This window comes from Juglans regia, chromosome 11 (genome assembly GCF_001411555.2).
Source record: "Juglans regia cultivar Chandler chromosome 11, Walnut 2.0, whole genome shotgun sequence".
NCBI lineage: Eukaryota > Viridiplantae > Streptophyta > Magnoliopsida > Fagales > Juglandaceae > Juglans > Juglans regia.
The window spans coordinates 1,213,812-1,228,271 of NC_049911.1; the positions used below are offsets into that span (position 1 = coordinate 1,213,812).

General features: G+C 34.1%; 1 protein-coding gene across 2 annotated transcripts; it reads left to right on the forward strand.

Moving 5' to 3' along the window:
* Positions 1-1,231: 1,231 nt before the first annotated feature.
* LOC109010967 (FRIGIDA-like protein 5) lies at positions 1,232-8,553 on the forward strand. Of its 2 annotated transcripts, XR_004802784.1 has the most exons (5): positions 1,232-3,293; positions 5,352-5,912; positions 6,850-7,022; positions 7,128-7,637; positions 8,471-8,553. XR_004802784.1 is itself a non-coding variant. In XM_035695554.1 (4 exons), the coding sequence occupies exons 1-4, from the start codon at positions 1,259-1,261 to the stop codon at positions 7,506-7,508; spliced, it is 3,150 nt and encodes a 1,049-aa protein (XP_035551447.1). In that variant the 5' UTR covers positions 1,232-1,258; the 3' UTR covers positions 7,509-7,672. The 2 variants fall into 2 exon arrangements, 1 of the variants encoding a protein (XP_035551447.1); XM_035695554.1 differs by lacking the exon at positions 8,471-8,553 and having other exon boundaries at positions 7,128-7,672.
* The last annotated feature ends 5,907 nt before the right edge of the window (positions 8,554-14,460 follow it).

Sequence of the window (14,460 nt, forward strand, 5' to 3'; positions counted from 1 at the left end):
TTTTTTTTTAATCCTCACGAGTCCTAAGCTTCAAAAGACCTCTTCTACTAGACTCGAAATAAATCAAACTGGCAAGTATAGAACGTTATTAATATTCAGATGAATTTTATGCATCAACTATCATTTATTTTCACACTCTATATATATTTTTTTAAAATTTGAAAGTATTTTTCATAGAATGTGGGGATGCTTTTCATAGAGTGTAAGGTAGGGGTGCTACCCACCCCTTCCTCGCACCCCGCCCTCGCATCCCCCTAAGGGGATGCGGGGCAGATTCCCAATCTGCCTCGCCTCATGTTTACTTAAAAAATTAAGTACATTTTATTAAGTTTTAAAATTATTCATAGGTCTAAAAATGATTAAAAATACATTTTTAGATCTAAATTGTAAATTTAAATTTTGTAAATATGACTATAATTTAAAAATTATATAGTTTTTAAATTTGTTAGTACATGCTTTGTGAATAAGTATAACAAATTATAATATATATTTATATATACACAATTTATAAAATATAAATATATATTTATATTTATATATATATATATATATACACACACATATATATTAAAGTGGTTGAGAAAAAATATTTTTGTGTTCGAAACTGAGAAACAATTTTAATATGTTATTCAAACTATATAGGGATAAGAGTGCACCGTGCTTTACCGTTGCAGAAGAATTTGCTTCCGTGATTATAGTTTGCCGAGTGATCAAATCCTTTTTTAGCCGTTGAATAATCTCTGCACGTTCTTTCTTGAGCACTTTGGTGACTCCCGCACTTCCTTTCTCCTTCCATTTTTCTTTCACCCACGTAAACCCTTCAAAAACGCAGCAGCAAGCAGCCACAGCAAAATGCAGGAATAGGAAAAAGATCGATCATTGCTTCACTTTCACACGGCCTTCAACGCTATCACTCTTTCTTTTTCCGTAAGTAAAACTTTTCCCACTTTTATTTGTCAATGATTGTTTTTAAAGCCTCACATGCAAAACGTGCCTTTCTTATTCAATATTTTACGTTCTTTTATTCAATCTAAAGATATCACCTTTTACTTCTCCAGTTTAGATTCTATTCTTGGGCTTGGATCAAAAGCTTCGCTTGCAAGAAAATTTATAGATTAGGGTTTGCGGGTGTGTCTATATGTACACACACACATATTGTTACATAGACCTTGAGTAGGGTTTTTTCTTTCCGTACAGTTCCTTGGGCAGGGTTTTAAATTTTCTCAAGGGTTTCTTGGGGAAGAAGTTTTCTCTTTAAATGGAGAAAATCTCGTCGGATTTGAAGCTCTCTGAGTTGAAACAGAACGGTCTGAACAGAGCCTATGAAAACATGAATGCCCAATGGAGAGATTTGGAGGAACACTTCGACTTAACTCGGAAATCCATCGAATCCCAGTTTGAAGAGCTTGAACGGCGTGCAAAAGAGGGGGGTTTGAAGGAGCAGCAGTTGGATACAATGCAGGAACATCTGAGAGAGTGTGAGAGAGAGCTTGCTGCAAAGGAGAGCAAACTGGGTTCGGTGGTAGAGAAGCTTCGGTTGAAAGAGGAGCACCTGGATTCAACACGAAAGTCAGTGGAGGAGTGCTCCGGTGACCTTGAGTTTAAAAAACAGGAATTGCGGTCTATGCAAATATCAGTGGCGAAGTGCTTTTCAGAGATTGAGTCTAAAAAGAATCAACTGGGGTCATTGGAGCAGTCGTTAGTGCAATGTTCCAAGAAACTGAGATGGAAAGAGCAGCGGCTGGAGGTGGTTGAGAAGTCGATTCATAAATGTTTTGATGAAGTTATACTGAAGGGGAAGGAACTTGAGTCCGCAGAAAAAAGATTAGAAGATTGTCTTGGGAAGCTTGAACTGAAAGAGAAGGAACTATGTGAGGTTCAAAAGTTGATTAGAGAGCGATGTGTCGAGCTCGAGTTGAAGGAGAGGCAGATTGACAGTATCAAAATATTGATTCAAGAAAACAGTGAAGAGCTTGAGTTGAAGGTAAAGCAATGTGGTGAAACAGAAAAGTCAATCAAGGATCAGAAAATGGAACTTAAACTTAAAGAGAAGAAAGTTGAATCTGTTGATAAATCCATCAAAGAGCAGTTGGAAGAAGTTAAATCAAGAGAAAAGATAATGGATTTGAGAGAAAGAAAAATTAAAGACTTAACTGATGAAGTTGAGTCTGAGGGAAAGAAACTTGATTCAATCCAAGAAGTGTACAAAAGATATTGTGACGATGTTGAATTGAAAGAGAGAGAATATAATGCAATTGGAAGGTCCATTGAAGAACGCAAGCAGGAGCTTGAATTGAAAGAAAATCAACTAAAATCGACCCAAAATTTTATTGAAGAGTCTGACAAGAAGCTCAAATCAAAAGAGGAAATGCTTGATTTAATCCAAAAAAAAATTGTGGAATGCTCTAGGGAAAAAGAATTGAAGGAGAAGCAGCTTGATTTCCTAGAAGAATCTATCAAAAAGTGCACTGATAGTCTTGTATCAAAGGAGAAGCAACTCAATTATGTACAAGACATAGCAAAAGAACGCCTCAAAGAACTGGAATTTGAAGAGAAAAATCTTGTCTCATTCAAGAACTCCATAGAAGAGTGTTCACATGATCTTGAAATGAGAGAAAGGCAGTTCGAAAAACGAGCTAGGGAGCTTGACTTAAAAGAGAAACAACTCAATACATTACAAAATCCAATCAATGAGGCTATAAAAGAGAAGGAATTGAAGGGGAAGAAGTGTAACTTTCCTTCACAATTGAAGACTGAACAGCTTGAATACACCATTGCCAACAATGCTACTGTTCATTACCCTGCACCTTTCAGACCCTGTGCCCATGGACGAAGTTTGCAATTGTTAATGAATGAGAGTTTGCATAGGCACGAGCTAGTGTGTGGTCAGGTCTCTACAATTCTTCAAACATCATCGAACCCTTCGAAGTTGGTGCTAGATGCAATGCATGGGTTTTATCCTCCACATTCAAGGGAGGGATTTATGGAGTTTGATGTGAATATTATTAGGAGGAGTTGCATTCTTTTGTTAGAGCAGTTAATGAAGGCCTCACCTGTGGTTAACCCTCAAGTGAGGGAAGCAGCAATGAAGTTGGCAGTTGAATGGAAGCAAAAGATGAGAATGGCCCATGATAATTGTTTCGAGGTTTTGGGTTTTCTGCAGCTTTTGGCTGCATACAGATTGAGCTCTTGTTTTAATGGATATGAGCTCCAGAGTCTTCTTGATATGGTTGATCAGCATGCACAGGCGCTTGAATTACGGCAAACCCTTGGTATTGCATGTAAAACACCTGGTAATCTCTCTCTCTCTCTCTCTCTCTCACACACACATACGCGCGCACACATTATTTTTTTAATCATGTCTGTTGAGATATCATATCAACGATAACATTGGTAGTCTTGATAACTCCTTTTCATTTTAGCTTATACGGGAGAATCCGAAGGTGAAATGTGGTGTTTTGAGTGGGAGGCTTGTGGATCAAACCAATTTTGTTTCATACTGATGCCATTGAGGCCTCACTAAAGAAGCGTATAAATGGTTAATGATCCTGACTGAGACCAATTAGGTCCATATGTTGTGTTGGCACATTTCTATAACACAACGCTAAATACATTTGGGTCTAAGTGAGTTGTGCTGAATATTTGAAGACCTATTGTGTGTACTCCTGAAGTCACAGTCATTATAAAATTATAAACACGTTGATCTTTGTGATTTTGGGCAGTAAGTGACTAGAAGTCCAAGGATTTGACCTTAGGAATATTTAAGTATTTGTAACTTAGAGTTAGAGTGTTGTGTTTATCTATGAACGTTAAGTTTTGATTAAAAAAAGAATTCATTTCCACTTGGGCTATCACACCAATTGCTTTGTTAGAAGCATGTTCAAGGTCTTGTTCGAACAAGAAAATAAAATTTCTAAACCCAAAAGCATCCTTGGAAGCATATGAAATCATGTTTGAACGGAATGGTTGAATATAGATTTCAAATTTCTTTGTCCAAAGTGTATTTGATGAACATTTTTAACAATACCAAAAAGGTATAACTCAAATTTGTTCTGTTCGAAACTCATTCAAAGACCATTTGAATGCAAATGTTGTTTTGCTAATGGTCTGTTCAAGCAGATACTTACCCCTCTGAGGGATGCCGTGCAATGTTGAAAATTTGCACTCATTCTCTAGGGCTAGGGTTTTCAAGATCTTTTACCATGAGTAAAACCACTTCTTTTGTGATTGTTGAGAGCAGTAAGAGCCTCGTTGAAAGAAAAACAAGAATGCTCTTGACAGAAAAAGAGAGAATTTTCTATAATGAAATTCTTGTGATGCTGCAAGTAATAGATGGCCTTTAAAGTTGTCCCCAGAAGCCATTCTTTATCTTGAGATCAATTATTCTACACTGTAGTGTGAAGTTCCGAGCATGGAGTTTGATGATACTGAGTGGAATGGAGCGTGCATTGAGGTGTCGATGTGTGAGGTCAACAAATAAAGGAGTAAGGGTTGTGGGGATATGAGTTGGTGAACAATCAGGAACAGTATAATACGAATTTGTGGAGGGTCAAGTCAGTTACTAAGCTATATGCGAGTCCATGAGCCTTGTAGTTGTTTCTTTTAAATAGTGATATCATTTAAGCTGGACTTGGTTCCATTTTATTTTTGGTTATTTATGTAGGAGATATTGTGTATGTATGTGGTACAGTTGGTATTATATGCTGTGATTGATTGTTGATTGCATTTATTCATAATCATTTTGTAGTTGTAATAGAGATTATATCACACACTTGACAATCAATCTTGTGAAATTTTGCAATACATTTGATTGATTGGAAATAGAGACTGATGTATAGTTCAATTGGAGCTATTCGTCCTTTCCTCTAGATCTGGCAAATAATTTAGCATCATCAGGTCCTGCTCTGTTATTTTAGTGGTGTCAAATTTCATTCTTTGTGGAGCAGCATGCTGTTGCCCTGGGACTGATCTTGATACTTGATTGTTTGCATGTAGATAATCCATTCACTATGGCTGGTGACAGTGTTATCGTAAAATAGCTTGTTGGTTAAAATGTCTTTCCTCCCTCTCATTTGATCTCTAACTGATCTAGTGGTTTAATTTTGGTATTACTGTAATAATGATGGCATGTAACAAATTCGGCATGCTGTTCCTTTTTTCCACCATCACTTCTAGTGAGCTCAAGCTCTAATTTAATCATTTAAACATTTGGCTTCCTCAAATATAGATTCCACCTTGAGTTTCTGATGATTTGTTTTGTGTCAATGAAAATTTATTCCTCATGTATGCTTTACATTTAATACAGAAAACTCTTACAAATTGATTACTGATTGCCCTTAATACCTGTCCAGTGACTAGCATCCTTCATTCCCGAGAGCGACCTGAATATTTGCCCCCAGAAAATGCAGCCAATTCTTCTTTTGCAGATCTTCAACTAACTGCCACTACATACAAGAATTTTCAGTTGCTCTTGAATGAGCAATGGAACAGTCCTGATGAAATGTGCGATGCAATTTTTCATTCTCTTCAAATGTCATTGGACCCGGCAAAGCTTGTTTTGGATGTGATTCAGGGGTCTTTCCCTCGTATTTGGGAGAAGAGAGAGACTGGTTTTCAAGCAAGTTCCATGAATGGTTACTTTTTTATGCTAGAGCAGCTAATGAGAATGTCACCACAGATTGATCCACAAGTTAAAGAAGAAGCAATTAAGCTGGCGGTTGACTGGAAAGAAAGATTGATTGTCAATACTAGGAATTCTTTGGAGGTTTTGGCTTTTCTGCAGCTGTTAGCATCTTATGGTTTGGCATCTTCATTTGATGGATATGAGATTTTAAAGCTTTTTGAAGTTGTTACACAATATAAACAGGCTGTAGAATTATGTCAGACCCTTGGTTTTGCAGATGAGATTCCTGGTAAGTTTTTTAATTGGTGATTCTGCTTACTCCTTGATCTGTGTTTTGTATGTTCCCATGATGTTAACTTCTTAGTTTTCAGTTTTTGTGCCACTTATAGAATTTGTCTTCTAGAAAGTTTTGCCAAAAAAAAAAAAAAAAAACAGAAAAGAAAAGAAAAGAAATGCAAAAGAAGGTTTCTTGAGGTGAGAGTTTCTTGTAACCACATTCTTCCCTCTTTTACGATTAACTAGTCATAAAACCTGCACGATCTGTAGAAATAATTAAATTTATTAAATGAAAATACTCAATTGAACTAAGTTAGCATGCCTTGACACATTATGCGATAAACAGAAATTTAAAAAAAAGTTCCAATGTAGCATTTTGATCTTTAAAATTTTGATTGAGCAACTTGATTTTTAAACCTCACAAGTTTTGCTTGAGTGACAATAGAAACCAAAAGCTATTTATAAAATGCACTAGGAAATTAAATATGCCGTTAATATTTAATAATCTTACTTTTAAATGAAATTATAAATTTAGTTTGATACATTTTTTAATTATGTAAATAATTTGATGATTTATAAGCTTATTTTAATACTATTTATTGCTTATAATAACAAAAATGAGGAGTGGGTGATGTGATTTTATAGCACTAGTTGTTATTACATGGTGTAATAGCTGATGATATAGTTTCATGAGAGCAAGCTCTATGTTTCGAGAATTTTATAGCATATAGATTCTGTGCTTTTATTTTCTGAGATTGCTTATTGAACTGGGTCTTGTTTGAATTTGCTTAAACTGAAGTAGTTCATCATTCTCTTAAGTGAACCCACATGGTGCATTTATCTATACTTTGCTATTGTCAATCTTGTTTGTTGTTCTTTTTTTTCAATAATTTGCATTTCAGAAATTCTCAGGAGTTTGAAAAAGTCTGCAATTTGTTCGTGTTTTACAGATTTTATTGAGAAATTGATTGAGAGGAAGCTGTATATTAAGGCTGTTAGATTTGTGTGTGCCTTCAAGTTGGTTGACAACTTTCCACCAGTACTTTTGCTGAAAGAATACCTGGAGAATGCAAGGAGGTCTGCCCAGAAATTATGCCAGAAAAAGAAATCATTTCAAGCAAAGGTATGTTTTCTCCTGCCTTTTTTATGTCAATGGCAGCTTCCTAGTCTCAGCTGCCGTTTTAATGTTAATAAAATTCTGCTTCTTCCAATATTGACTTGCTCACAGGATGAGGCCACAGATGGTGAAATAGATGCTCTAAGAACCGCAATGGAATGCATTATCGATTTCAACCTTGAATCCGAGTTCCCACCCAAGGACATTGAAAAACGCATTGTTGAGCTTGAGAAGCTGAGGGCAGAAAGGAGAAGTTCTGTACCAGGCCCCAAGAAGCAAGTGTGGCACCAGAATAAAAATAAACGTCTTCGAACTGAGGTATCCACTGTTGAACCCTTTGACATTCCAGTTTTCACTCCGTCTGGGCAGTATGAAACAAGTTATCTTTATAGTGGAGGACCTCGGCAGTTTGCCTCCTCAGGCAACAGCTCCAGAAATAATTTGCGTACTAGGCAGGGTTTTGCTGGAAATCATTACTTGTATCATTCCTGACCTAAACTCAGCCTTAATTATGACAGGCCAATGTCTGATGTTGTAATTATTACAGGCCAGTGTACAGTGATTGCCAGCACTATCATACTCTCAAATTTCTCATACAAAGAGCCTAGACATGAATGCATGGTAATACAAATCTTTTGGAAACTTTTTTAATACCATTTCTAGTGACTTTATTTCTACTATGAGAATCAATTGTGTGAAAGAATGACAGATACGCATGCCATTCATTATACTATTTATGCATGATGGAAGTATGATAAGTGTGCATGTTTTTAGTTAGTATTGTGTGAAAGAATGACAGATACGCATGCCACTTTTTCAATGATTTATTTGGTTAGTCATGTTTACACAGCAATGTTGTTGAATCTTATGGTTTCAAATGCATTGCGATCACTGATCATCTAACTAGCAAAGATAGTTCAACCACCTTGTTGGAGTGGAAGGTGCTCGGCTGCAGATCTTACAATTATAATTTTTAGCAAAATTCTTATTTTTCAATGTTTTTCCCTCCGATCTTTGAAGTTTTCAGGCTTTTTTTACTATTTATGCATGATGGTAGTATGATTAAGAGTAATGTTGTTTCTCATCTTAAATTTTATCAATGCTGTCATCTTTGTTGACTAAACATGTTTAAAGGAAAATTATTTGTACATAGCTAGTTATGCAAGTCTACAAATCTTTTGAAAAAAAAGTAAGACAATTTATAAAGAAATTGACTTTTTTGGATTCTATTTTCTTTTAAAAAGTTTGTGTATGGGATTTACTATGCATCAATTATTATTCATTCTTACATTTCATACCTATAATTTTTTCATAGGATGTGGGTATGTTTTTTATAAGATATGAGGATATTTTTTATAAGTTGTGAAATGATAAATAATGACCGATGAGAAATAATTTTTTCACATCAAATACCCCATTCTATTTCTATCTAAAAGAAAAGCCCTGGTAAACAGGGTGCTGGAGTTGAGGGCCACCAAGATATTATGAGTTATGACCAAATCTACAACCACAACTACTTGTTGGAATGAAAGGTCACCAGTTTGGAGTCTGGACAAGACAAGAGGCCGCCCATCACAAGCCATTATTTGGTGAGATTGTGACAGAGTGGCTGCCAAGGAGTCAGGCCCTCTGAGCTGGTTGTGACTGTGATTTCAATTTCAAAAATGATAAATGTTGCATAATTAAATTTGTGCCCATCACTTTTTTTTTTTAAATTAAATTTGTATCCAACATTACTTTATAATATTTTATTAAAAAATATGTTAGTAATTACCAATCTGAAGGAATTGAGAACAATTTTTCAATGGAAAGAGCATGCTCAAAAAAAAAAAAAAAAAACTCGAAATTTCCTTTAAAATTGAACTAAAGAAAATTCCCTTAAAATTCTAATAATAATAATAATAATAATAAAACGTGCAATCAGAGAACAAATACGTGATATCTCTATCCATGATATCAACCCAGATATTTGACAAATGTTGAATCGTGGTTATCCCTCAACAACCGCAACCAAAGAAAAATGTCTCTTTAAAAAGTTGTTTATTTTCTCGTCCCACCAAAACAGTCTCTTTCCCCATTATACGTCCAAATCACTCTTTATTAACGCTCTATTCACTATTTAGTCTTCTTGTATATAAGTCTTGAGATCTATAATGAAAAAATTTGATTTTTATGTGTACTAAATTTTTCCTTTTTTTTTTTTTTTAAATGAAATATACAAGACTTGCATATTTTTAAACTGTTTAAATCATTTTCCAAATAGTAAATGCTTCCCTCATCATCTTTGTTCCTCCTTCCGGATATATCTGTTTGAATATTAGGAATATGACTGTTTGAATACAGAAATTATTTCATCTTATCATTATAATTTTTTCAAATTCTCACAAAAAATATAATAAATAATTTAATTTTTTCAAATTTTAAAACAATAACAATATTAAAAAATAATATTCTAATAATATTTTATTCAACTCATTTAAAATCATCTCACCTCATTTCATCTTACTGCCCAAAATCTGCCCGGATTTCTTGAGGGGTATTTGAAGCTTTTACCATTGCCTGGCAAATCAATCTCCCTCAAAGACAACATTGGCAAATCCTAGGTCAGAAACATAGGTATATTGCTTTACATCCCCTGCTGAGTCTCGAATGATGACTCCAAGACCAGTTTTTTTGGCATTTACATCAGTAGTATCATCCCAAGTTGTCTTCACTTGATTTTCACTTGGCTTTTTCCCACCTGATTACATTTCTTTCCATCTTTCAGTCTTTGATGTTCATGTAGTAACTTTTGATAAAATGTTTAAAACTTTAACCTTTATCTTAAATAAAATTACACATATATTATATGTCAGCATTTAAGTCTATAGGATTTTAGTAATTCATATATAAGCTGACAAAATTTAAACTATTTTAATCAATATAATATTATTACTCTAAAAGTTAAAAGATATTTATTTATATCTTTATATGTTATGCATATGTAACTATGATTATATTATCTCTCTGTCTTTTTAATCTTATTACAGGCTGAATTATACCATTCTATGAGGCCTTTTCAAAGAAAAACGTTGGATGCAAGCGGCCAAAGTACAACTAGCGTGCAAACGCTGACGTGGTGACCGTGTCATTTAATAAAACGACTATGCTTCATCAGCATTTTTTTGAGGAATGAAATGGTGTGTTTCATGAAATCCCTTTGCATTTTGTTTTTGTAACCCTAAGGTCCTCTCCCTCTCCATTTCGTAACCCTGAAAAGTGTGCAAGAGAAACAAAGAAATCTATTAACGAATAAATCAACAAGCAACAACAAAAATGAGTTTGGAAAAAATTGTGGAAATGAGTTTGGGAGAGATTGTCGAAATGGGTTTAGGAGAAATTCGCAAATAATGAAATCCAACATTTTTCCTCTTTTACATATGAAATCTAACAAATGAATTTGTTTTTCTTGATGGATAAATGCTTTCGGAGGCATTTCGTCGGAGGAAGGCCAAATTTTTTGTATTCTAATGTCGGTTGATTTATGGTATGCTTCTCTCACCTTTCTTGTTTTGATTTTTTTTCTTATATAAGCTTCGCCACGTCCCCCGGTTACATGCCACTTGTGCAGTGGCACTTGTCCATAACAGAATGAGAATTGATATTTGTAATCGTAGAGTGCGCAAGTGCCACATAATTTTTTTTTAAAAAAAATGAGTAAATATGAGACCCACATGAATGTTTTTTTTTAATAGTTGACCTCATTTTTTTTCAAAACGATTGCGCAGCATTTATGCACTCACGACGGTACATAGCATTACTAAAAAAAAAGATAAAAATGAAAAAGAGAAAAGACTCAGAATCGAGAATAACATTTTGCACTTTTGCAATTCGAGCAGAACAAAATGGTGACCACTGCAAGGCTAGTGCCCAGTTTAGTGAGCGATCGGTCCCAATTCGAGCAAATCCTTCTTTTGCTTCATCGCAAACTCTTTCTTAGGTGTCGTTTGAATAGTAAGTTGAGATGAAAGTTGAATAAAATATTATTTTTTAATACTATTATTATTTTGAAATTTGAAAAAGTTGAATTTTTTATTATATTTTGTGTGAAAACTTAAAAAAATTATAATGATAAGATGAGATAAAACACTTTCACTATTCAAATGAGGCCTTATTAGTTCACTTTCCCCACAAAATCTCTTTGTCGCGCACGCATCTTCTGATTGAGTTGTATTATTGCATATTTTATACATTTAGAACCAATATATTTTATTTATTTTATTACATTATTAGTGGTTTTAGATGGAAAAATAGTTAAGATGAATAAATTCTAGTTATGATTTAAATTGGTTAATAGCATGATTCATGCTTAATTTGATAACTTATGATTTAATTAGATAATTTTTATTAACATGTACAACATATTTTTTATATTCTATTATTTTATTTTATTTTATTTTATTTCTAATTTTTATTATTTTTATAAATCAAGAAATAAAAAGCATAAAACAAAGTCACATTTACACGTGTGACCCATTACTTTTAATTTTTGGACATAAGTTAATTTCTCTCAACTCACACATATGGCTCATTAAGAAAAAGACATACACTAAAGACCCAAAAGATATGATGTGAGAAGCTTTTTGAGAGTTTTTACGGAAGGACTTTTTCGATTTGGGGCGGGGGTGGGTGTGGTCGGGGTTTTCACTTTTATTTTGGAAGTACTTGTTGAAGACTTTATTCAAATCATTGCATTGTATTGATCTCTACATCAATTTTTATATTGGAGACCAAGACAATACAATAGTCATACTTAAGCAATGTGAGACTCACTATTGAGTCTCACATTGCTTAAGTATGACTATTGTATTGTATTGATCTCTTATATGAAGGAGACAAAAGCAATACAATGACATAAATTCAATTTTAATGAGTTTAAAAACTATAGTATTAGGTTTTAAATTTTTGTTGTATATATAAATTTTAATTTATAATTTAAATCATGTGATAATTTGGATCCAAAAATATTTTTTTAGAACTAGAAATAGTTTTTAGGCCTCCCCAACATTGGGGCGGGGCGGGGGGCCTCGCCCTTGCCACCTAGGGGTAGGGTGTGGAGTTCCAAAACCTTCCCCCGCATTGTGCGGGGCAGGGTGCTGGGAAGGGTCCACCCCGCCCCATACCATGTGGGTATCTCCGCTAGTTCTAATCCATTTCTCCAAGCATACCGTTCTCTCGATTTTGTTTGCTCTTATTTGCAGATCACGACTCCATCGTTCTCTTCACTTTGATTTGCTCTGTACTTGATTTGTTTTGGGTGGTTTTGATCAAAGTAGAAGATTTCCTTTCTGGTTTTGCTTCAAATTTCAGTTTAAAAGCTTGATTTTTATTTTGTTTAGATTAAAGGAAAGGGGGTTCCCTTAGAAGCCGCAAGCGTGGATGGAGATTTATGTCCTGTTTGGATGATGAGAGTGTTTCATATTATCTCATTTCATCATTATAATTTTTTTTAATTTTTACATAATATATAATAAATAATTTAATTTTTTTAATTCTTAAAATAATAATAATATTAAAAAATAATATTTTATTTAAAATTAAAATTTAATTTAAATTTATTTCGTTTCAACACAAACGATACATTAAAAAGAGTTTCACTAAAGCCGATAAGCACAAAACCCGAAGGAAAAGCGAGTAAGATGAGGTTGGATGGATGCTTTTGTCCCACAACCCCACCACTGGCAACATACCATGTGGGTATTTCCCCTAGTTCTAATCCATTTCTCCAAGCATACCGTTCTCTCGATTTTGTTTGCTCTTATTTGCAGATCACGACTCCATCGTTCTCTTCACTTTGATTTGCTCTGTACTTGATTTGTTTTGGGTGGTTTTGATCAAAGTAGAAGATTTCCTTTCTGGTTTTGCTTCAAATTTCAGTTTAAAAGCTTGATTTTTATTTTGTTTAGATTAAAGGAAAGGGGGTCCCTTAGAAGCCGCAAGCGTGGATGGAGATTTATGTCCCGTTTGGATGATGAGAGTGTTTCACATTATCTCATTTCATCATTATAATTTTTTTTAATTTTTACATAATATATAATAAATAATTTAATTTTTTTAATTCTTAAAATAATAATAATATTAAAAAATAATATTTTATTTAAAATTAAAATTTAATTAAAATTTATTTCGTTTCAACACAAACGATACTTTAAAAAGAGTTTCACTAAAGCCGATAAGCACAAAACCCGAAGGAAAAGCGAGTAAGATGAGGTTGGATGGATGCTTTGTCCCACAACCCCACCACTGGCAACATACCATGTGGGTATTTCCCCTAGTTCTAATCCATTTCTCCAAGCATACCGTTCTCTCGATTTTGTTTGCTCTTATTTGCAGATCACGACTCCATCGTTCTCTTCACTTTGATTTGCTCTGTACTTGATTTGTTTTGGGTGGTTTTGATCAAAGTAGAAGATTTCCTTTCTGGTTTTGCTTCAAATTTCAGTTTAAAGGCTTGATTTTTATTTTGTTTAGATTAAAGGAAAGGGGGTCTCGTAGAAGCCGCAAGCGTTGATGGAGATTTATGTCCCGTTTGGATAATGAGAATGTTTCATATTATCTTATTTCATCATTATAATTTTTTTAATTTTTACATAATATATAATAAATAATTTAACTTTTTTAATTCTTAAAATAATAATAATATTAAAAAATAATATTTTATTTAAAATTAAAATTTATTTCGTTTCAACACAAACAATACTTTAAAAAGAGTTTCACTGGAGACGTTTGGATTTGCAAGTCATCTCAGCTCATCTCAACTCATCTCATTACTATTCATTATTATTCAGCAACTTTAACTCACAAATCTCAATACTATTCACAATCCATCTCAACTCATCTCAGCTCATCTTAAATCATCTCAAACATCTTCGAATCCAAAAGCCGATAAGTACAAAACCCGAAGGAAAAGCGAGTAAGATGAGGTTGAATGGATGCATTTGTTCCACAACCCCCCACTGGCAAAAGAAGCAAGAGTTTCCCCCCCAAAACGTACTGACAACCGAAAAACTCTAATACGCTGCGTTTAATTTTTTACGTGGCACGTGGGTTGCCACGTCGTCTCGTGCGCCATGACCGCGCAAACCACGATTGCGTTCAGATTTTTCCAGTCGTCTATTTTTGGAAAGAAAAGAAAGACAAGAAAATCGGGAGGGAGAGATAGCAACGAGTTCCATCAGGAGTCCCCCCTGACCTAACCCACCAACCAATTGCCATCACAATCACAGCCTCGGCGGCTATTCATTAAAAAGCTAGAGCATTGGCTTACGACTGGTGCAAACATCCAATTGGGTTCGCGTATTTCTTCTTGTTTGTTTTTGAACTTGGCTGCGTTTGGTTGGAAAATTCAACCGAATCTAGTCTAATTTTAAACTGTATATAATATTTAAATACTCAACTCTTAAAT